At 37.8% G+C, this 25,384-nt stretch overlaps 1 protein-coding gene across 3 annotated transcripts in view; it reads left to right on the plus strand.

The window, feature by feature from the left end:
* Nucleotides 1-202: 202 nt before the first annotated feature.
* The window catches only part of ATF7IP2 (activating transcription factor 7 interacting protein 2), a 58,068-nt gene continuing 32,886 nt past the window's right edge, over nt 203-25,384 (plus strand). The window contains exons 1-5 of one of the 3 annotated variants that reach the window (XM_039244359.1): nt 203-268; nt 15,246-16,096; nt 17,375-17,499; nt 22,588-22,722; nt 23,456-23,554. In XM_039244359.1, the coding sequence (XP_039100290.1) occupies nt 15,256-16,096; nt 17,375-17,499; nt 22,588-22,722; nt 23,456-23,554 (1,200 nt within the window). In that variant the 5' untranslated portion in view covers nt 203-268; nt 15,246-15,255. Of the gene's footprint in view, nt 269-542; nt 601-13,092; nt 13,146-15,245; nt 16,097-17,374; nt 17,500-22,587; nt 22,723-23,455; nt 23,555-25,384 lie in introns of those variants that run through there. The other 2 variants (XM_039244358.1, XM_039244360.1) reach the window with 2 other exon arrangements.

Raw genomic sequence — 25,384 nt, forward strand, 5'->3', positions numbered from 1 at the left:
CAGGAACCGGCGTTCCCGCGGCGAGCCTGAGGCACCCCGCAGCAGACTTCCACTTCTCGGTCACCGCCCCCTCGCTCCGCCCACCGCCCCCGGACGCCCCCGATTGGCCGGGCCGCCGCAGGCTCGCGCTGCCATTGGCCCGGAGCCCGACGGGGGCGGGCGCGCGCGACTTACCTCCGAGGGTCGGCGCGGGAAGAGTTATTGGGCGCGGCGGTTACTGTTCGTCGGTCTTCTGTTGAGGAAAGCGGCTGGCGGGGCGCCGCCGTAGGTACGTTGCGGTTGGGTGAGAGCCCCGCGCGAGCGGCGGTTGGCCGGGTTGGCGGTTACGCGGCGCCGCGCCTCTCTGAGGGCCGGCGCAGAAGCCCGGGGACGCCGCGCGAGCGGGGCGGTAGCCGTAGCGGCGGCGGCGGGGCCGAGCGAGAGGCGCCCGCAGAGCGGCCGGGGCTGCGACGGCGCCGGGAGGACGCCCGCACGGGGCCACGGCCGCTCCCCTGGCGGGAGGCGGCAGCGGCGTGCGCTCGGGGCCTCGGGCGGCCCGCGTGGGTGGGAGTGGCGGCTGCGGAGGTACGCCGCCCCCGCCGCAGAGTTTTATCCTTCCGAGTAAGTACGGGGTCGAGGCCTGGCGGGACTACTTTAGGGGCCGCGGGGGCAGGCGGTGCCCGGCGCCGGAGCATCGGGGCGGCGGGGGGACTGCCGTCGAGACGTGGCGTTGGGAAGTGGGCCTGGGGACGGAGGGGCCACCTGCGACCCCGGGGCGCAGACGCGTGCCGGACACCTGCCCGGGACGCTGCCGCCGAGTCCTCGCGGAGGTGGCTCTCACGCCCACGCACGCGCTCCGCCTGTTAGGCGCGCTTACAAACGGGTATGTCTACGTTTACGTATCAAAGACCGTTTTCTTCTTCCGGCCGAAACCTGATCTGCGGCCTCCCCGCATTTTGGCCAAGTCTAAGGATGTGCGCGCTAGAGAGCGGAAGCCCTTAGTTTGCTTGGCCTCTCGGACCCCAGCCTGGCGGTAGTTGGAAAACTTGACCTCTCCCGCGTTTCGGTGTGGCCGTGTTTCGGTGTGGCCGTGTTGAAGACAACGCTTCTGACGTTAGGGGTCGGCAACCGTTACTGGCTCTGGGACAGGCTCGTGTGCACGGCCCTGAAGACCAACGTGTGGCCAAGATCTAGAAAGAGAAGCCTACCGAATAATTCCAACCCCTTAGAAGGAAAACGGAAGAATTTGCGTCCTGTCCATGTACGCAGACTGTTAACTCCAGTGCAGGATTTAGTAACAGTTTTTGTGACACGCTTGTGTATTTATTTGTAGCCAGCAAAGGGACCAGCGACGTAGTTATTTGCGAAACAAACGGTGAAGAACAGTCAAGGTAAAGATAATTTATGTCACGGAGAGCTTTTAAAAATGTAGAATGAAGCCTCTGAATCAAGAACGACACTGAATTCAGCTTGGAATTATGCGTTGGTCGTCTGTCCTAAAGTAGGGTTTTTAGAGATGCTGAGTGTGACCCTAATCAAATGAATCTAAACTCTCAGTTTTATCTGCAGATTTGTATAGACCACATGCCAAGACTGACTTCTGCGTCAACAGAAATGCAGGAACAGTGTTTAACCTGGAAATGATTTGTGGCTCTTAAGAACCGGTGTGTCTAGGTGCATCTTAATTTTCTGCTCTGTTTACCTTATTGACTTTTGTACATCATCTCTGCTTTCAGTCCACTGTATTTCCTTGCTACTTAATATCTTGAATTCTGGTGTGGAAATACGTGACCCCGCATCTTTTCTGTATATCATGGAATTTGCTCATAGCGGGTGTGTACAGATGTATTTCATTTCATGTAATCAGATTTTAAGTAATATATTGGATAGTTACAAATAAAAATAAACTTTATAACTTTAAGTGTACAGTGTTCTCATTGAGATTAAGTATAAAAAAGAACTATATTCTGTTTTCTGTTTTATTCTGTCGCCTTACATCATTTAAATATTCTGTTCTCTGAGTTTTAATTAAACCTTGACTCATACCTTTAAAATACATTACTGTAGACTCCGGTGACTTCTCGCTCTTGAGCTTTACCAGTCTGAATGACAGAAAAGATTGTAGTCAGGCAATATTTGGAGAGAAATAACTAAGACTCTCTGGGTAGGGGAGATAACCAGATTAGTTTGAATTTTTGAACTCCTGATTAAGTTTCTTGGGATACAAGGGATGTTCATAGACTGATCTTACTAAATTTAACCATTTTTAAAAATCTTTTTTTAATGTTTATTTTTAGGAGAGAGATAGACTGTGAATGGGGGAAGGGCAGAGAGAGAAAGCCTGATGCGGGGCTCAAACCCACAAACCATGAGATCATGACCTGATCTGAAGTCCATGCTTAAAGGACTGAGCCACCCAACCATTAATTGTGTAGATGCACTGTAGGTAACTACTAAATGTAGTACCATTAATACACTTCGGAGACTATACTGTATACAGTGCTGCTGGTAAGAAATAGCTTACAAACTCCCTATGGCAAAAATTGCTGAGGCCCATTTTGGTACTTTAATTAGGGAGAGACTAACCCTGGTTGGCTTTCTATTAGAGAGAGACACACACACATGGAGTGTGAGTGGAGGAAGGGCAAAGAGAAAGGGAGACACAGAATCTGAAGCAGGCTCCAGGCTCTGAACTGTCAGCACATAGCCCAATGCAGGGCACGAACTCAAGAACTATGAGATCATGACCTGAGCCAAAATCGGACACTTCAAGCACCCCTCTAGGTTAATTTTTTATAAGTGAAGTACACATTTAAGCAGCATTTTGTAAAGCTGTATGAAAGCTGCCTTGCTGAGGATATAAAAATAAGACGCATCTCTGCCCTCAAAGCTTATAACAAAATATATGTAATGGCCTCTTCAGGTAAGAAAGTCGTAATCTTGAGGGAAGGCCTTTTTGTTTGAATTTTTTTTCCTGACAGAGCAAGCCCAAGTGGGGGAGGGGCAGAGAGAGAGGGAGACCGAGAATCCCAAATAGGCTCTGTACTCTCAGCTCACAGCCTAACATAGGGCTCAAACTCCTGAACCATGTGATCATAGCCTGAGCTAAACCAAGAGCCCTATGTTAACAGACTGAGCTACCCAAGTGCCCCAGGGGAAGGCTTTTTTGAAGAGGTGATCTTTAAATATGACTTTGGGGGTGCCTCAGTAGGTTAAGCATTCAACTCTTGGTTTTGGCTCAGATCATGATCTCATGGCTCATGAGTTCCAACCCCACATCAGGCTCCATGCTGACAGTGATGATCTACCTGGTTATGTAGAAAATATTTGCCTCTAACAAATATATTGATTTAGCTACAAATGGGATTTTAAAAAATGTGTAGGGTGTAGGAAAGAGCTAAATCTCATTTGTAAATATATAGGAACTTGATAATTGCTAGAATTTGTAATTCCGGAAATAGTGTGAACATATTTAAAAATACTTAAATATTGGGGCGCCTGGGTGGCTTAGTTGGTTAAGCGTCTGACTTTCACTTAGGTCATGATCTCACGGTTCGTGGGTTCGAGCCCCGCGTCGGGCTCTGTGCTGACTGCCAGCTCGGAGCCTGGAGCCTGTTTCAGTCTCTGACTCCCTCTCTCTCTGACCCTCCCCTGCTCATGCTGTCTCTCTCTCTCTCTCCTAGAAATAAATAAAACATAAAAAAAAATTTTTTTTAAAAATGAAAAAAAAATAAAAATACTTAAATATAATAAGGTTGTTATATTAAAATTGATTGCCACTGAGCATTAAGGAGTGCTGACAGGCAACTACGTTTCATTATGAGCACTGTATAACTGATATTAAGGTTTTACATTGATAATTTTTTTTTTAAATAAAAGCAGAATTCTGCTAGCACTTAGAAGGTGGGTGGTGCAGCTGGTCCATGGACCATACTTAGAGTAGTAATTAGGTCATGCTCATTATGAGATTGTCACCTGGCACAAGTTGGCCAAGTTTTGTCAATATGTTGACCATTTGTATAGCCCGTAAGATAACTCTCTCTTCAAAATTTCTTATCTGATTTGTACTTGTGATACAAGGTTTCTTTGAATCTTTAAGGTCATGGGATTAAATGCTGGCTCTGAACTATATTTCCTTGAAGAGGTTATGTAGCCTAGTTCAGGTTGGTTGGTTTTTAAGTTTTACTTTTTAGTAAAGGGCAGGTAAAAGTTTGGTTCAGTGGATTTTTAAAAAATACAGTTGGTGTTTATTTAGTGTTTGTAATGTATTAAGATACTGTTGGAGCAAGAAGCTTTGCAAGAGATTTTATAATGAAGAAAACCAATCCATCAGCAGGCATAGGGAAAATAAACTCAACTCTATGTACTCGCAGCTTCAAACTATATAAGAAAACTGATTAAGTCAAAAGAAGTGGACAAATCCACAATCACTGTTTTTAATAGCTGGAAGATTGTGAACAGTGCAACTGAAAACATCCGAACTACTTGGCATTTACATATAACAACATTGCACTCAACAGTGTTAGAATACAGTGTCTGCTCAAGTATACATGGAACTTTTCAAAAAATGACCATTAACCTAGCCTCGACAAACATCATTTGGAAGATAACTCACTTTGGAAGATATTCTCTATGGTGCAATTAAGTGAAATTTCAACAAAAACATAAATAGGAAATCCGCAATTAAATGGAAATTAATCACTGTTTCTAAATCACCCACAGATCATAGAAGGAATGATAACAGTGATTGGAAGTATTTTGAACCAAATGATAAAACTAAGATCAGTTTATTGAAATGTATGGGACTCAACTAAAGCAGAACTAGAGGAAGGTTTTATAGCTTCAGATGCAAAAAGTGAAGAGAGGAAAGCAGCTGAAAATTAAAGATCTGAGTTTTCTTCTCAGGCCAGAAAAAGAGCAACAAATCAAGCCTGAAGAAAATGGAATTATGGCAACAGGAAGTAAGCACTACTTGCAATAGAAAGCCAAGAAAGCCAAAAGTCAGTGCTTCGAAAGTATTAAATGGATAAGTTTCCAGTAAGAATGATGAAAAAAAAATCCACATTTCTAATATCAAGAATGGAAACGCTACACCAGCCTCAGTGACAACCTGACTGGCTACAAGGACAAGGAAGGAGCAGTGGCAGCCACAACAGCAGATAGAAGCACGTGTTAGACAGTCAAGGACCAGAGTGACTTCAGCCTGCTGGACCACTGAGCCAGGCTTGCTCTAAAACCAATTTCTAGGTCCTGTGGGTGCCCATGTACTTTGACTTCACTCACTGCCCTGACATCTGCCCAGATGAGCTAAGAAGCTGGTATGCATGATAAGACAGAGTCTGAACCTGGTCTGAGCTGTTCCCCCCCAGTCTTAAAAAGGAAAGAAAAAACTACAAATCTTATAGATGTTACAAATATAATTAGAGAATATTATGAAGAACTTTACAAATTTGAAATTCTGTTGAAAGGGGAAGAACTAAAAGTAAAAAAAGAAAATATGAATGCTTCTGTGTCTTATAATTGAAAACCTTTATTACTAAGCTAACTCCAAGCCTAGGTGGCATTATGGTGAATTATTTCTAACATTTAAGGAAGAAGTAATACCGTTTGCAAACACTCTTCAGAAAATAGAAAAGATGTTCAAATTTTATGAGGCCACTATAATCTTATCAAAACCCAATAAATTATAGACTATTCTCTCTCATAACATTGATACAAGATTCCTAAACAAACAATGTAATGCAAATTAATTGAAAAAATGAGATTATATGATCATCTATATAGATAAAGGCATTTGATTAAATGGAAAACCCATCCTTGGTACAATCTTAACTAGGAATGGAAGGGTAATTAATCCAATATAGTTTATCTCTAAAAATTATTACAAATATCATATTTAGTGGTGATATATTGATATGCCACAACTTGTCCAAGTTTGATAATGAGAGAAACTAACAGCATATCTATTTATATTACGCTGGAGGCTTATTAAATGCATAAGATCAGAAGAAAAAGACAAGGATCAGCAAGAAAAATTCATGACATTATTTACATAGAGAATTCAAACAAGTGAATCTTAATGAATTGGAGATGTGATCAATTAAGGCATTGATTATATTTCTATGTAACAGGCAGAAAAATGAAATTTTAAAATACCATTTACAATGCATTTTAAGCTAATACCTATGACATTGAAGGAATAGAGAAGCAAAAGATGTGAGATATTCAAAGCAAAAAATAAAATGTAGACATAAATCGAATTATCAGTATTAATGTCAGATATGAATGGATTAAACAAACACAAATAGGGATTATCAGATTGGAGGGAAAGTTGCATCCAACTATATGCTGTCTAAAGGGGACACTTTAGATTGAAAGCTACAAATCTGTTGAAAATCAAAGGATAGAAAAAGATTTTTCGTGCAAAAAATTTAAGAGAGTGGTTATACTGATTTCAGACAAAATAGGTTTTAGAACAAAATATACTACTAGTAGAGAGTATAAATTTTTAAAAATGTTTTATTTATTTCTGAGAGAGAGAAGGAGACAATGTGAGCAGGCAGAGAGAGAGGGAGACACAGAATCAGAAGCAGGCTCCAGGCTCTGAGCCAGCTGTAAGCTCAAATCCCAAGACCGTGAGATCATGACCTGAGACAAAGTTGGACACTTAGCCAACTAAGCCACCCAGGCGCCCCGAGAGATATTTTATAATAAATGGGCTGTTCTCTCCAGAATTTATAACAATTCTATACGTGTACCTAATAACAGTACCAAAATATATGAAGCAAATATCGACAAGAATTGAAGGGAGAAATACACGATTCAAAAATAATGGTTGGAGATCACTACAGCACTTATATGATGTATAGAAAAGTGGGTAGGAGGGGCGCCTGGGTGGCTTAGTCGGTTGAGCGTCCGACTTTCACTTAGGTCATGATCTCGCAGTTCGTGGGTTCGAGCCCCGCGTGGGGCTCTGTGCTGACTGCCAGCTCAGAGCCTGGAGACTGTTTCAGTCTGTGACTCCCTCTCTCTGAGACCCTCCCCTGCCCACGCTGTCTCTCTCTCTCTCTCTGTCTCCTAGAAATAAATAAAAAACATTAAAAAAAATTAGAAAACTGGGTAGGAGACCATTAAGATTTGAATAACATATGAACCAACTATACCTAAGAGACATCTTGTGAACACTCAACAAGATAACAGCAGAATACATTATTCTCATGTACGTAGAGTACTCTCTAGTATAAACATACTATGCCATAAAACAAATGTCAGCAAATTTAAAAGGATTGAAGTCAATGAGGTAGATTCTCTGATCACAGTGGAACGAAATTAGAATTCAATGCCAAGAAGAAACTTGAGAAATTCACAACTACGTGGAAATTAAACAACAACTGCTAAATATCCAATGGGTGAAAGATGAACTCAAAGGAAATTAGAAAATACTTTGAAATAAATTAAAACAATCTAACATGCCAAAACTTTGGAATGAAATTAAAGCAATTATTAGAAGAAAATTTGTAGTGATGGGTGCCAGTGTTGAAAAAGATCTCAAATCAATAACCTAACTTTTAGCCTTAATACAAAAAGAAGAGCAAACTAAACCTAAGTCAGCAGAATGAAGGAAATAATAAAGAGTAAGGTAGAAATTAATGAAATTAATAAAAACTAGAGAAAATCAAGGAAGCCAAAAGTTGTTTTTCAAAAACATCAAAAAGATTGACAAACTTTTACCTAAACTGACTATGAAAGAGACTTACATAACTGAAATCAGAAATGAAGGAGGCAGCCTTAATACTGACCTTCCAGAAGTTAAAAAAAAAATTATAAGAGAATACTCTAGAAAAACTCGTCAAATAGTTGAAATAGATAAATTCTTAAAGAGACAAAAATGAACAAAATTGACTCAAGAGGAAATAGAAAATTGAAACAGACCTAAAACCACTAAAAGGATTGAATTATAATGCAAAGAAGAGTCCAGTAACAGATGGGTATACTGTTGAGTTCTACAAGACATTTAAAAATACCGATTTTTTACAAATTCTTTTTAAAAAATGTAACAGTAAGGAACACTTCCCTAATTCTGTGAAGCCAGTACTCCTCTGATAACAAAATCAAAGACATCACAAGAAAACTACAGAACTCTTATGAATAGATAAAAAATTCATCAACAAAATACTAAAAATCTCAATCCAGCAACACAGAGAAAGAATGACCATGTGGGATTTATCCCAGGAATGCAAGGTTGGTTTTAAATCCAAAAATATAAAAATGTATGAGTGAAATGGAGAACAAAGCCATATGATTATGTTAATAGAGGCTAAAACATTTTCTGACAATCCGATGCTCCTTTATGAAAAAACACTCAACAAAGTAGAGATAATTGGGAAATTCCTTATCCTGATAAAGGACATCTGTGAAAAATCTACAGAGGCTATCTATTCTTGCCACTTCTGTTCTTCATTGTACTGGAGCTTCTAGTCGGGATAGGCAAGAAAATGAAATAGAAGGCATCACGACAGGGAGGGAAGAAATAAAACTACTGACATATGACAGGATTTTATTTGTGGAAAATCCTAAAGAAACCTCTAAAAAACTAGAGATAAAAACAAGGTCAACAATGTTGCAGGGAAGATCCATATACAGTATTCTGTTGTATTTCCATATACTTGCAATGAATAACCCAGAAATGAAATTAAGAAAAATTTTCATTTACAGTAGCATCGAAAAGAACTGCAAAGCTCTAGAAGCTATAAAATCTTTTGAAAGAAATTAAAGATCTAAAAAATGGAAAGACTTCCATGTTTATGGATCAGAATATTTGGTAGAATTGAGGTAGCAGCATTCCCTGAATAGATCTCTTGATCTGTAGGTTCAACACAATCCCTATCAAAGTCCAGTAGGCTTCTTTGCAGAAATTGTTAATCTGGTTCTGAAATTAATATACATATTTAAGGAACTCAGCCCAAACAACACCTCCCCCACCCAAAAATAAATGGTTGAGGACTCATCCTAAATTTAAAACTTACCAGAAATTTATAGTAGTTGAGATTCTGGTACTGGCATAAAGAAAGACCTATGGGTCAGTGGCATAAAATTGAGAACCATTATATAAACCTTAACATTTAAATTAATTGGTTTTTGGGGCGCCTGGGTGGCTTAGTCAGTTAAGCGTCCGACTTTCGCTTGGGTCATGATCTCGCGGTTCGTGGGTTCGAGCCCCGCATCAGGCTCTGTGCTGACTGCCAGCTCAGAGCCTGGAGCCTGTTTCAGTCTGTGACTCCCTCTCTCTCTGACCCTCCCCTGCTCATGCTGTCTCTATCTCTCTCCTAGAAATAAATAAAACATTAAAAAAAAATTTAAATTAATTGGTTTTTGACAAGAGTACCAAAACAATTCAGTAGGGGAAAGAATGGCCTTTTCAGATGGTGTTAGAACAAATGTCCACATGCAAAAGAATAAATGTATCCCCTTCACACTGTATAAAAATTAAAATAGATTGAAGAACTAAAGCTATAAAAATTTTAAACAGGAGTTAATATTCATGACCTTGGATTAAGCATTGATTCCTTAGATGTGACACCAAAAGCACAAGCAATGAATTAAAAAAACTAAAGTGAACATATCAAAAATATAAACTTCAAGTCTTCAAAACATATCATCAAGAAATTGAAAAGATGCCTACAGAATGTGAGAAGTTTTCAAGTCATAAGTGAAAAGGGACTGAAATCTAGAATATACAAAGAGCTCTTGTACATCAATAATAAAAAAAGGAAATAACCCCATTTTAAAGTGGAAAAATGATCTGAATAAACAAGATAAACAAGTGGTCAATAAGCATTATTAACCATCAGGAAAATAAAAATGAAAATGATGTACCACATCACTCACCAAGATGAGTATATTAGAAAAGAGATCATAGTGCGTGTTGAAGAAGTGATACTAAAACGAAATCTGTCATACTTTCCTGGTGTAAATGTAAATTTGTCCAGAGGCTTTGCAAAACAGCGTTTCTCAGAAGGTTAAATATGGAGTTACAGTATATCTCAGCAATTCCATAAAGGCATATGCCCAAGAGAAATGAAAACATGTCCATGCAAAAACTGACACATGCATGTTTATAGCCGATTTATTCATAATAGCCAATTTTGGCTCTGAAGCAGAATGTAAATATCCAAAATTATTCTTGAAAGTATATATAACATTAAAGTAGGGTAAAATCTTGGATGTAAAATTCAAATACTTCTTAAATACTCCCTATACCCAGTGTTGGGCTTGAACTTCAACTCAGAGATCAAGTCACATACTCTTACAGCTGAGCCAGCCAGGCACCCCTTAAATATTTTTTTTAATAATGTATGTTCAAATAATACTGTTTTATTTTGTACTTCAGTGGTTTCTAAAACATTGGCTGAAATGCTTTTGGAAAACTTAAATATACTAGAATCCATGTAATCGGAACACATGGTAGAACTTAAAAAATAGAGACATTTTCATAGTGAAGCATAATATGGAGATCACAAATAACAGAAAGGAAAACATAACAGCAAAAAGCTGTGAAAATCAGAAAGGCATAACAACATAAATTAAAGCTTTAATGGCATTTATATTAAATGTAATTTGATTAAATTCTACTAAAAGATCCATTAGACTAAAATACTTGAAGTTTTACAAGTAACATCTAAAATTGATGGGATGAACAACAGTATGTTCAGCAGGAGTTAAGTCAGATAAATAAAAGAGGCATTATATTTAAAGCTCAAAATTAACAGGATACTGTCCAACAATTAATTAGTTGCCTGAGGGAAACATGAATTAGATTCCGTCCTTTCAGAACATTGTAAAATCAATTCTAGATGGATTACAGACTTAAATTACAGAAGAAAGGTCTTTAAAACTAGCGATAATACAGATGACTTCTCTTTCCAACCTTGTGCTGCAGACAGCACCATGGCTCCAATGGTGTGTGTCCAGTGCAGTATATTTGACAGCAAAGGATTCGAGGTTGAAGACAATCGAGCTCTGGTGATGGCAGGGATTCCCCCAATTAGACCGTTTTTTAAACTTTATAATAAATTTCACTAAAACTGTTTACAACATGTAAACTATAGTCTACCTTTTAGGCAGTTACCAGTACTTAAATTTTACTGGCAGTATTACTGAGCCTTTTACTGGCAGTATTATTTTTTCCTAAGCATACTGATACAGAGGTTTTCCAGGTGATTTAGGTCTCTTTAGTGCCATAAGTTTTATCAACTAGCAAGTTGCACAATTAATGACCCATCTTCTCATGTTCAAAAACTTTAAAAATAATACTGAGCAAGTATCTCTATTGTATACTCACTCAGGTATGCATTTATATTATGTACTTTTATAGTTAACGCACCCATGGTACAGGTCCATGTCCTGAGATAACCTAATACGAAGAAGGCTTCTGTACCACCAGTGCGGCCTTGGGGGTAGGAAACGATTTCTCAACAGAGATTAAACTTTGACCATAAAAGAAAGAAAATTGTCAACATAAAAGTTAGGAAGATCCAAGATGTTTGTAACTCATTCAACAAATGGTTGACAAAGGATTATTATTAGTAATATAATAAGTTCTCTTAAGATGTAAATGAGAAAAGACAACCCAAGGTGCCTGGGTGGCACAGTTGGTTAAGCATCCCCACTCTCTATTTCTGCTCAGGTAATTATGTCACATGAGTTTGAGCCCCATTTTGGGCTCTGTGGGGACATCACATCACAGAGCCTGCTTGGGATCATCTCTGCCCCTCCACCACTCACATTGTCTCTGTCTCTCTCAAAATAAATAAATAAGCTTTAGAGAAAGCCCAGTCAAAAAAATAATAAGCTATAACCAGGAATTTTGCAGATAAGGAAAGCTGTATAGCCAATCAACATAAGAAGATGCTAGTAATTAGGGAACTGCAAATAAAGACAGATACATATCTGTAGACAGATAGATTGGTAAAAATTAAGTCTGGAAATACCAAAGGCTTGAGGTGATGTGGATGGTAGAAACTCTCATATATTGCCCTTAGAGCAATTGATTGGTATACCTGCTTTGGAAAATAATTTGGCTATCTTGGGAAGTTGAACATGTGTTCGTATCTTAACTGCTACCCAACAGATCCACTCAAAAAATTTTTACAGATATGCACCTTGAAACAAGTATTACTAAGAAAGAGAACTGGAAGTGATTCATATCTTCATAGAGAAGTAAATAAACAAGTTTTGTTATAATGCCACTAAAATGTAAAAATTATTGCTGTATATAATTGCATGGATGAGTCTTGGGTATTCATGAAGGAACAAGTGTTAGAAAACTATAGTTTGCTCAAAAGCAAAATTACTGTTTACACATGACATTTATAGTGAAACTTATGAAAAGTAATAGAAGTATAAACTCAAAATTTAAGGTAAAGAATTATCTTAGAATGAGTAACCAGGAGGAGGCATGGTATGGGAAAACTTAGGTAAATGCAAGTTACTGGTAGTACTTGATTGAATGAATGGGGGGTGGTTCAAAAGTACTCAGTATTTTGTTTTTTTAAGTAATCTCTGCACCCAGTGTGGGGCTTGAACTCACACAAACCCGAGATCAAGAGTCACACGCTCTTCTGACTGAGCCAGCAGACACCCCAAAAGATATTCAGTATTTTCAAGTTGTTGTACTTCATAATTAATGGATATTACATGCCTTTTGTATGCATCACATGTAGAGGCATATTTCCCCCAAAGTTTTCAGGGCTTTTCACTAGTTGGGCCTTTTCTAAAGGCCCTGAGAAAGGGCCATAGCAACGTATTCACAGAGTTGGAAGTTTTTTAAGGTTTATAAAAATAAGATATTTCAGCTGTAATCATTTAAGACTACTGTCTCTCTTCATCTTGATGTCTCCTTACCTCTGTGTCACCTGGCAGTAGAATAGCTTCAGGCGGTTTGTGATTAGGGATACCTTAGTGTGGGTGTTTAATAGGATACATTTGTGGTTCATAGTCACTTTTGAGTGTAGGTAATTATTGCCTCTTGGCCAGATTGTGATGGGAATGTGGTCTGCAGTGCCTGGCACCTGAAATATGTGAGGAGTGAAGAAGCCATGAATTGAAATTTATGAAGCCAGAAGGCAGTCAGGAAAAAAATTTCCAATTACCACATGCTTAAAAATGTAAGTAGAGGATATAGTTCTCATGGATTTCCAGTCAAAAGAACTTCTCTCTTTTTTAGAAAAATAATACAGCATATTTAATTAAAAATTCACCATAGGGACACCTGGGTGGCTCAGTTGGTTAAGCATCCAACTTCAACACAGGTCATGATCAGCAGGTTCAAGCCCCACATCGGGCTCTGTGTTGACAACTCAGAGCCTAGAGCCTGCTTCAGATTCTGTGTCTCCCTCTCTCTGTCCCTCCTCCGTACATGCTCCTCCTCTCTCTCTCTCTCAAAAATAAACATTAAAATTTGTTTTAATTCACCATACTTTGTTTTCATTTTTGATAGGAATTCTGCCTTTGAAATAAGAATTTTTGTGTTTATAGGGCACATAGCTGTAGCAGTATCAACAAGAAGTATGTCTTTATATGAAGCTGATTGTTTTATGCATCGTGATTATCAATTAAAAATGGGATGCCTGAGTGGCTCAGTCTGTTGGGCTGCAGCTTTGGCTCAGGTCATGATCTCACAGCTGTTGGGTTCAGCCCCGCGTCGGGCTCTGTGCTGACAGTTCAGAACCTGAAGCCTGCTTCAGATTCTGTGTCTCCCTCTCTCTCTGCTCCTCCCCTGCTTGTGTTCTCTCTCTAAAATAGACATTTAAAAAAAAAATTAACCATTCTAGAAGAAAGCCTTCGTTTGTTCATTCTCTCTATGGGAAATACTGCAAAAATTATGTTCATGAAGAGGCAAATAGATAGGCAAAACAGGATCTATTGTATCAGGCCCTTGATTAATGAGTGTGTGATTTTTTCTGGATTTTGTGGTGTTTATTTATACATGAGTTTTTTTTATTTCAATTTGTTCTGATTTTTTTTTCTTGTTACTAAATAACTATTCACCTCAACCTTCAGGTCTCACAAATCCTGGAACTGTTCCTGATCATAATAAAAAAGATAAACAAAAGCTTCAACTAAGAATAAGGTTGCAAATGAAAAAATTATTTAGGGAGTTTTGACTGTGTTATTTGTGCCTTATAAAGCCGCAGATTCTTTCAGTTTATTTATTTATTTATTCTTTATTTCTAGGAGAGAGAGAGAGAGACAGCATGAGCAGGGGAGGGCCAGAGAGAGAGGGAGACACAGACTCTGAAATAGGCTCCAGGCTGTGAGCTGGCAGTCAGCACAGAGCCCGACGCGGGGCTCGAACCCATGAACCGCGAGATCATGACCTAAGTGAAAGTCGGACGCTTAACCCACTAAGCCACCCAGGTGCCCCTAGATTCTTTCAGTTTAATAAGTTCTCTATAGTTTGCTAGGTAACTGGGCCATCATGCCCAGGTGTGTGTATGTATATATATATATGTATATATATATATATATATATTCTTTTGCTTTTATTATGCCTTTGACTGCCTGGTCACTTGGTGGAATTCTTTCCCTTAAACCATTTACCTACTTGCAGTTTAGATCAGACTTGATGTAGATACTGAGAGAGAAACACAAAGATCTTTTTCTCTGCTATGTAGATTTTTCTTAAATTATGAGAGATAATTGTTAAGAAACCGAAATTGGCTTTCTTGTTTGAACTGGCATCATGTTGTGTATCTTTAGCATTTATGTTATACTCCTGACTATTGGGAATTACTCCCACGGTACCATTTATTTTAGAAATTTGAACATTAGGAAGGCTTTAAGAAGGTGCTACTATGTGGGGAAAGTGCAAAATTCTTTGCAAAACATTGAGTTTTGTTTTTATGAAGAAATGCAATTCAGTCTTTAGATTATGTAAAGTATGACCTGTCTGGATTGTTGAAACCAGACTTTAATAGTTACGGCAATAAGGTGATACCACAAAAAGTGGCCAGATAAAATTATCAGGCTTAGTATCAAGTAGAGGCTTACTGGCAATAGAAAGTTTGAGTTTACATAGTTTAGAGTTATAGAAAAAGTTTAAAATTACTTGTACATTTACAGTGACAGATGAAAATGGATGTAATTTTCAAGAAATATAATTATCTAAATCTTCAGAGATAGTCTGAACATAATTTTAATACTCCAAATAAATAAGCTTTTGTCTATTAGAGAGAAGTACTTAAATATGGTATTTTAAATTCTAGGGTATGAAAGATGGCAAGTCCAGATAGAAGTAAGCGGAAGATACTAAAAGCCAAAAAAACAATGCCTGCAAGTTGCCGGAAGCAAATAGAAATCTTGAGTAGGTCAAAGAATGTCGAAGCACTGAAAACAGCAACTGGGAATAGTAATATGTCAAGTGGTAATCAGAATTCAAATACCGGTGCCATAAGTAGCAAATATGGACGGTCTGAAAATGCTGCTTCCTTGCTGGACTCTAACAAAAATTCAGTATGCTCACCGAAAAGTAAAGTATTGTGTCAGAATGTTACAAAACCATTAGAAACTGTTGATTCAGAAACAAGATCGGAATACATTGAAGAACAAGTTGTGTGCCCTTCCCCAAAGCCAACAAAAACAATAGAATCTTCCGGGAAACTCTTTACACAGGAGACAAAAGATTCACAAAACACTTCAAAAAGTCATTTTGAATGTCAGACAGATGTAACAATGTCCTATTTTGAACAACGTGAAGAGGATTGTACTATGAACTCCATTTGTTGTCCGTCCAGTTTGAGTGGTGTGGTTGACATACCAAAGTCTACAGGAAACAGCACCTTGGATGATGAGATAATCAACAAGATCCTTTCCCATTCAGAAACAAACTCCAATTCTGAGTCACATGATGAAAGACAAGGTCACATTTTAAGTTCAGAAACTCATTTTGTTCCTTTTGATAAAATACCTACGTTGGTGAATTCAGTCATCTCCAGTAACTGTCCTGCTGACATTTTGAAAAGTGACGAATCCTGTAGAACCTGTCACTCCAGCATTTCAGATAGTGAAAATGTAGACTCAACGTGGCTGTCAGCACTTGACATGGATAGTAATAACAGTAAGTGTATACTTATGCCTCTTTTGGAGAAATTAGTCCTTTTCCTTTTGGAGGATTTTTTATAGCCTCAGATGCAGAAAGAATAGAGTACATATAGTCAGGAGAAAAGTAAATGATGATAATAATTGTTTTAGAGTATCTTGTTTCTGAACCATTTAGGGTGAGGAGAGGAAAGAGTATTCTCCATATCCAAAGGGAAATAAATACTGGCAAAGAAGGAGTACAGAAAAACCAAAAGGTGGTTTAAGGCAGTTGTTTGGTTTATTTCACTATATCTATTCTTTTTTTTTTTTTTTTAATGTTTTAATGTTTATTTTTGAGAGACAGAGCACGAGCAGGGAAGGGACAGAGACAGACAGACAGACACACACACACACACACACACACACACACACACACAGAATCCAAAGCAGGCTCCAGGCTCTTGAGTTGACAGCTCTGAGCCCAACTCAGGGCTTGAACCCACAAACTGTGAGATCATGACCTGACCCGAAGTCGGACGCTCAACCGACTGACCCACCCAGGTACTCCTCCATCTCTTCTTATTTTGAAGATTTATTTATTAGGTTAATTTAGGAGGCTAGTTGCAAGAGTGATATTTTAAATCATTGGTGAACTCATTTCTTTCCATAGAATTGACTTGCAAATCATATGCCAAGATAAGCTGATAGATAATAAGGATATATACACACAAGAATATACATATGTGTGTGTATATAGTGACCAAAAAACGTCACATAATTAACCACTGATGTTCTAGACTTACAAAAATCAAAAGCAAAAGTAAATTTCATTAGAAGTAGGTTGTTTTGTAGGTTAATGAAATTTAAGGAAAAACTGATTTTGTAGGATAAATTTTATTTGTGTTCCTGTCTAGGCTACATAGTGATCATTTAACAAGATAGATTTAAAATTATTTATAAATAATAATAGGATCACATATTAAAAATATGTCACGCTGCCTAAGTAACTTTATAAGAATACTGGAAGAGCACTTAAGTAACTAGAGGATTAAATGCTATAATTCAGTTTTTGTTGGTATTTTAATAGGCATTAAATAAGGTTGGAGGGAAGGTGTATCTGAGACGAGAATCCTACCTAAGACTCTAAAACATAATCATTTTTTTTCTTTAAGGATTTGTTTGTCGGAAGTTTTTATACAATTACATTTGCTAAAAAATGTTGCCTTGATCACATTTTGGTCACTAGATTAGAGAATTCCCTTGTCTCCTTTCTTAGAAGGAATAGTTTTACCTCTGATCTTTCCATCTCCCCGAGGCCATAATCAAAAGAAGAGGATTTTTCCGGAAAACAAAGAAACTGTTAAGCGCATCAAAACTTCAGAGCAAATCAATGAAAATATTTGTGTAGCTTTGGAAAAGCAAACAGCGTTTCTGGAACAGGTAAAAAATTGGGGCTTATATATTTGCTTCAGAAACTTCTGATGAATAAAAAAATGGTAAAAGTTACTTGATCTCCACAATAATTTGTAGTACAGGTGATGGTCACTTTGTGCAGAGGTGGTATATGAAAACAGAGTCAACACATGGTAGTATTAGGGAAACGGTAATTGTTTACATTACCAGAACATCCCTAATTAATTGAAAATAGCCCTATAGCATCGTATGTAGGTAGAGTGCTGTAGAAGAAAGAGAATGGACTTTTTAGTCATATTACATTTAAATTTATTTGAAAGTCACACACTGCATGACCTTAAGCTTTGCTGAATAATTCAATCTCTCTTATAGTGGTCTTGGGGTTCTCAGATCTGCAGCTACAGCTGTTTGTGTACCTTATCACAATTGACCACCACGTCATAGTCTCTGACAACCCAGAAATCTCCTCATAAAGTCCTGTTGCATTCAGGTTTTCTTGAGCTGATTTCCAGGTTTACACAGATATGTTGCATTATCTGACCCTTTGCTGTACAGCATCGTCAAGTGCACGTTTCACTTTCATTTGTTCCCCATTTTATTTCATTGTTCCACAGTTACCTACATCTGATCAACTCTGAGTTTAAGTGTAATGAGCTTTGATTTTTTTTTTTTAATGTTTTATTTATTTCTAGGAGAGAGAGAGAGCGTGAGCAGGGGAGGGTCGGAGAGAGAGGGAGTCACAGACTGAAACAGGCTCCAGGCTCTGAGCTGGCAGTCAGCACAGAGCCCGATGCGGGGCCCGAACCCACGAACCGCGAGATCATGACCTAAGCAAAAGTCGGACACTTAACCCACTAAGCCACCCAGGCGCCCAAATGAGCTTTGATTTTAATAGGTCCTGTAATGAGGACCAGCGTTAACGATCATATTTTGCTGTTTTACTACCACTGGAATTGTTCAACTAAAAGTCGTCATGTGGTAGATTAAGGTCTGTCAACTGTAATGGAATATGTATGAATAAATATTCACATAATAAATGAATGGAAACCTTATTGAAAGACTCCTGCAGAGCCAGCATGAAAGCCAGTCAGCAGTTTTTCCCTCTCTACCTGGTCTTTTCTTCCAGGAAAACCAAAGGAAACACTCATAAAAATATATATATACATACTCTATTATTTTTAGGAAAGGGGTAGCAGAATTATGGTAAGCATAGATCTAGCTCAAGAAAAAGGTTGGGGATTCCAGCTGTGTCTTATTCCCAATGATTAGTAGTTGAATTTAGGAATAAGTTTGTTGTTTTGTCTGTCTGTTTTTACTGTTTGTTTATTTTTGAAAGAGAAAGAGAGAGAGCAGGGGAGGGGCAGAGAGAGGGGGCGGACACAGAATCTGAAGCAGGCTCCAGGCTCTGAGCTGTCGGCACAGAGCCCGACGCGGGGATCAAACTCACGAGGGGTGAGACCATGACCTCAACGAAAGTGGGACATTCAACCAACTGAACCCCCCAGGCACCCCTAGAAGTAAGTTCTGATAAGGACATGTAAGGACGAAATTTAATCTGAATTATTTTGATTTCACTGATATGGAAAGATTATAGTTTTCATTCCTTACTGTTACCTGTCTCACAAAGCACTTGGTCTGAGTTGGCACAGAAGATGGTCCTTCCAAGTGAGCTTTAAGGAGTGCTGTCTGGTTTTCTCCATCTCACTGCCAGAAGTTTCCTGCACTCTGTTCAGAGATATCTCGGGTGTTAGCTAATTACTCTCCTTTTACCTTTCTCTAAATAGCTATCTTTCCATCACTTCATATTTTTTAAAATTTATTTTTAAAATTTACATCCAAGTTAGTTAGCATATAGTGCAACAATGATTTCAGGAGCAGATTCCTTAAGCCCCTCACCCATTTAGCCCATCCCCCCTCCCACAGTCCCTCCAGTAACCCTCTGTTTGTTCTCCGTATTTACGAGTCTGTTACGTTTTGTCCCCCTCCCTGTTTTTATATTTTACTTCTCTTTCCTTGTGTTAATCTGTTTTGTATCTTAAAGTACTCATATGAGTCAAGTGATATATTGCTCTAATTTCACTTAGCATAATACCCTCTCATTCCATCCATGTAGTTTTAAATGGCAAGATTTCATTCTTTTTGATTGCTGAGTAATACTCCATTGCATATATATACCACATCTTCTTTATCCATTCATCCATCAGTGGACATTTGGGCTCTTGCCATACTTGGGCTATTATTGATAGTGCTGCTATAAACATTGGGGTGCATGTGTCCCTTTGGAACAACATACCTGTATCCCTTTATCACTTGATATTTTAATTCCTGTCCAAACAGTTAATTCTCTAAACCATAACTATCTGTTTTTCCTGTTTGATTCCCAGTGGAATAGGGCCTACCATTCTGACATTGTTCTTGCCTGAGAGTCCCAGAGCTTTTGACTCTTCTTTCTTGAGATTCTTAAGGATCTTGGCCTCATTGATTTCAATTAAATTGGTGAAGTGGAGGAGTTTTTCTTCTAAAGTCCAGGTTATTCATCTACCCATAGATAAATGGAGTTCCTCATCTTAGGAAGTTGAGGCAGATTGGAAATGCACAATTGCCAGTCTTTCTCCAATCTTTAGGCAACCTTGGCTGCCATTTGCAAATGATACCTAGGATTTCCAACTGATACCATAACTTTGGACACATTACCATCAACAGAAGACATTTATGAGGTACTTGGTGGAGGTTATTACATCTTCCTTCTTTATGAGGAACATCACCACTCTAACCAAGAGTAATCACCCGTAGGTGGGCAGTTGGTCCTTTTAAATAACCAAGTTTTAAGTGTCTGCCTCAATCTGAATCACCAGGAAAACTTACTTATTTAAATCGTGGTTTTTATTGAGCTCACTAATAGTTGAAGACTGTTGTTTTAGGCTACTCTTTTCTCACACTTATGTGTTAAGAATTACTGGTGGTGCCTGTTAATTATACAGCTTTCCAGGCCTTTTTTCCAGGAAATTCTGTTTGGTGAATTCGGGGTAGGGCCTAGGAATCTGTGATGTTAACAAATGTCCCATAATGATTCTTGGTCACCAGGGAAGGTACGCAAACATTGTGTCGTCTCCACTTATTAGCAAAACAGTATTTCCATATTCAAGGCATTTAGATAGTTTCTCCAAGATCATCTCAACATGAGCTTTACCAGGGCACCTGGGTGGCTCAGTTGGTTAAGCGTCTGACTTTGGCCCAGGTCATGATCTCGTGGTTCATGGGTTCGAGCCCCGTGTCGGGCTCTGTGCTAACAGCTAGCTCAGAGCCGGGAGCCTGTCTTCGGATTCTGTGTCTCCCTCTCTCTCTGACCCTCCCCTGCTTGTGCTGTCTCTCTCTGACTCTCAAAAATGAAGTTTAAAAAAAAATTTTTTTTTAATTAAAAAAACAAAAACCAAAACCATGAGCTTTACCTGTTGGCCCCAGCCATTGAACTGGCAGGCATGGAGAAACCCATAAAAACCACACATGGGTAACAGGTAACGCCTGTCAGGAAAAATAGTATGTGTTTCTGAGCACTTATTTACATAATATGCATACTTTGAGCACTTACTGGTTTAATCAAATACTTAACAGTTTGAAAGTAAACATGACAGTTATACCTAATGTTGAGAAGATCATTGAAGAAATGTTAAGCATTACAGAAAAAATCAAGTGGATGATAATGTTGAAGAGTAATGTTGAATATGAAAGAAAAACCTTGGGAATAATCAAATAAAATACCAGAGTATCATCCAGATGATACCAGCATAAAAGAGTTAATATAGAAGCTATGTTCTAATTTCGGACAACCAAGAAGCAAGAATTTAGGGGAAAAATATAAATATTACCAATAAATACCTTCAGTGTATCGTGACAGGTCTTATTATTAAAAGAGACTACTTACTGTGTTATGAAAGCAGCTTACAGAGGGTTACAAATTCAAAAAAGTACAGTGGATGTTTCAAATATATATGGTTGAACAAAATATATATATTCATAACAGTGGGCATTGAGATTAATTATGCTTCCTGAAAATAGGCCATTCTGTTTTCTAAAAAACAGCCAGGCAATGAAATGCATTAAGGTTTTATGTGATAGCTACTACAGACTGTTCATATGCTTTATGCCCAACAGCATTGGTTGTTCCTAATTGTTCCTGGCCTCTTTCAATTTTAACAATAGGAAAATCACCCCCTAAAAAAACCTATGCAAGTAAAGTGGATTATCTTGCATATTTATTTCCTTTATGTCAATTCACTGTTGTCTATTTTCTGGAGCTCTTTCACATATTAGCCTTTTGTATTATAAAAATCCTGTGAGCATCACTCATTCACCATTGTATTACCTACCCGTATGTGGACAAGGAAAATGAAGCTGAGACGCTGGGACTTCCCAAAGGTCATATAGCTTGTTAATGGCTGGGTCAAGGCTCAGACTTTCATAATTTGCTTCATATCTGCTACAGAGCAACCAACCACGTTCACTGGACTCTGGTTTTCAGACAAGTGGAGAGCCTTTTTATGGAATACAGGTGTCAGTTATGCTTATTAAAAAATATAAATGGGATATAGCATTTTACCTTTCCTTTAATAGGTATTATGGAATTTAGCAGAAACTATAGGAAACTAAAATTAGCACTGGGAGAATAAATTTAATTTTTTCTAACATATCCATATTATGGGTATGTTTGGCTAAATTTGATATTCAAATTTCTATAAAACTTACCCCTATAGTGATATACATATAAACATAAAAATATGAAAAAAGTATATTTTATTGGTTACAGTAAATCCAGAAAAGAACAAAGCTGGGTTTTTTCTTAAATATTTATTTAAGACAGGGAGAGACAGAGTCCGAGCAGGGGAGGGGCAGAGAGAGAGAGGGAGACACAGAATCCAAAACAGGCTCCAGGCTCTGAGCTGTCAGCAGAGCCCGATGCAGGGCTTGAACACACAAACTGCGAGATCATGACCTGAGTCGAAGTTGGATGCTTAACCGACTAAGCCACCCAGGTGCCCCAGGCACTCTTAAGGAGTAGAAAATAAAATTGCTTTTAAATGTGAAACACGGGGTGTTTTGTTGTTGTTTTAATTCTAGGTCAAACATTTGATTCGACAGGAGATAAATAGTGTAAGTTACAAACTATTTGATAACAAACTGAAAGAATTGACTGAACGCATTGGGAAGACACAGTGCAGGAATAAACATGAAGCAATAGCTGATGAACTCTTCGTAAGTTTCTAATTTCATTTGATTTAATTTGGAAGTAGAATGTGGTGATATTTTACACGTTAGGAAAGGGAGACCATAAAGTAGACCCGAATCTGATCCTTGACCACAAGCTTTATATACTATATTATGTATACTATATGTATGTATGAATTTATATATAGTATATATGCGTTTTCATGTATAGTATATATGAATTTACTTCTGAGTAATTCTTGTGATACTATTTACATGAATCGTGTTGATTAGAGATGTAGATTGTACCTGTTTAAGATCAATGGGCAATAGAATCTATTAGCAATATTGGCCCTTGTTAGATACTTTTAGGAATATTATTCTGTTGTCAGTAATTTTGTGTCAATTGACAGACTTAATACATAAGCAGTTTCTTTTAATTCAAAATATATTCTGTATTGGAGCTTGTAGAGCCTGTTTCACACCGTTTGAGGGTTTTTGTTTTGTTCTCCTTTTCTAATGTTACTTGCCTGGTTGGTGTTTGTGCCAACATTAGTTTTATTGTGCTTCAGCTAGAAGTTGGGCGTTTTTATCTTACATTCTTAAATAGCATATCAGCATCAAACATGATTTAAATCTTTGCTTATATAAGAATTTCTCATTTATCTGAGTGGATGCCTAAGTATTATAAGACTGCTTTGGCAAATACATAGTTTTCCCTCCATCCCTATATAGTATTTTGTACTCTGGTTTCAGATTTGTTTTCCTCTTTTTCTTCTAGGCAAAAATATCCAAACTTCAGAGACGTATTAAAGTAATACTGCAATCTCAAAAGAATTGCTTGGAACCAAATGTATTAACCAATAATACAGACTGTAAGGTTGGTATGAACATATAGGAGTTTTAATTATCTCAATGACCCACATTATAGGTAGTTGGATTTTAAGAAAGCAAATGTCAGCTTTAAAGACAATACGTTTGTTTTTAGAATGTTCCTATGATGCTCTCTCTGGAGAAGATACCCTCCAGGGTATCCTCCAAATGCCCCTTATTATTTCTTTCATCAAGTGAGTGAAGAGGTAAAAAATAAAATAAAGTAAAATAAAATAAAATAAAAAAGTAAAATAATTGAGTAAAGGTGAATTGTAATTGCCTAGACTGCCCCCATCCCCACCATATTATCATGATAAAGAACTTAAAACATACACTACAGCAAAGTTGAAAAAATGTAACAGTGAACCCTTGTATCCGTGGCACCTAAATTCTACCTTTACTATTTTAATATGTTGATTTGTGTCATATATCTTTCAGTCCATCTCCTAAGCCATCTCTATATTTGTCGCATTCTCAAATACTAATGTATTTTGCATCAAAATACACTTTGCAGTGTATACTTCTAAAGTATTTCAGCAAGGGTATCATTGGAGTTTCGTATCTGTTTATATTTTTTTATATAAAATTTGAATCTAATCTTCAGTGTACATTCACTGAATTTTTTTCTTGTAGTGTCTTTATTTTCTTTGATATTGTATTTATGCAGGCTAGCCTCAGTAAGTGAATTGGGAAGCATTCCCTCCCCTGTTTTTTGAACATTTGTGTAAAACTTTTATTACTTCCTTAAATGTTTGAATGAATCCATCTCTGAAGACTCTTTAGGCAAGAGCTTTCTTTATAGGAAGACCAACTCTTTAAGAGGTGTGGGGCAATTTACATTTTTCTCTTTCATATCAGTTTTGTAAGTTACCTTCACAAGGAATGTGACCGTTTTATCTAAGTTGTTGAATGTGTTGACAAATTATTGACAAAATTTTCTTGTCCTTTTAATATTCGTAGGTCTGTAGTGATGCCCTCTGTTTCATTTCTGATACTGGTAATTCGTGTTTTCTTTTTTTCTTGATCCATCTTGCTAGAGTTTTAAAAATCTCATTAATTCTTGGTGCCTGCGTGGCTCAGTCAATTGAGTGTCTGCGGCTCAGGTCCTGATCTCATGGCTCGTAAGTTTGAGCCCTACATCAAGCTTTGTGCTGACAGTTCAGAGCCTGGAGCCTGCCTCGGATTCTGTGTCTCCCTCTCTCTCTGCCCCTCCCCTGCTCATGCTCTGTCTCTTGGTCTCTCTCTCGCTAAATAAATTGCGTTAGAAGATAAATAAGTAAAAATCTTATTAATTCTCTGTTACTTAATCTCTTTTCCGTTGTTTTTTTAAAATAATTTCCTTCCCTGTATTTACTTTGGATATAATTTTTTCTTTTCCCAGCTTCTTAAGTGAGAAAGAACATTACTTTCTAATATTTTTTCTCCCAGAAAACATTTTAAAGCTATAAATTTCCTTCTAAGCAGTGCTTTTTCTAAATATTTTCTAAGCGCCTTCTCAGTGATTAGATGTTGCACTTCTAACTACAGAGATTATAATCGTTGATGTACTGTACCTTTGTTTTCCATCAGTTGAAAATAATTTCTAACTTCCCTTGTATCATTTTTATTGATATCTAATTTAATTATTTTGATTAGAGAACATACCATGTAAAATATCAGTCTTGAAAGTTATTAACACTTAATATATAGCCCAAGATATGCTTTTCCATGAATATTTCATGAATATTCATTTTCCTGTGAATATTCCATGTACACTTGAATGTTGGGTGTAATGTTCAATAAATGTCACTTTTGTGTTAATTTTGCCGTGGTGGTTGATAGTGGTGAATAATGACAC

Source organism: Hyaena hyaena, unplaced genomic scaffold, assembly GCF_003009895.1.
Source record: "Hyaena hyaena isolate Hyena2069 unplaced genomic scaffold, ASM300989v1 scaffold_238, whole genome shotgun sequence".
Lineage (NCBI taxonomy): Eukaryota > Metazoa > Chordata > Mammalia > Carnivora > Hyaenidae > Hyaena > Hyaena hyaena.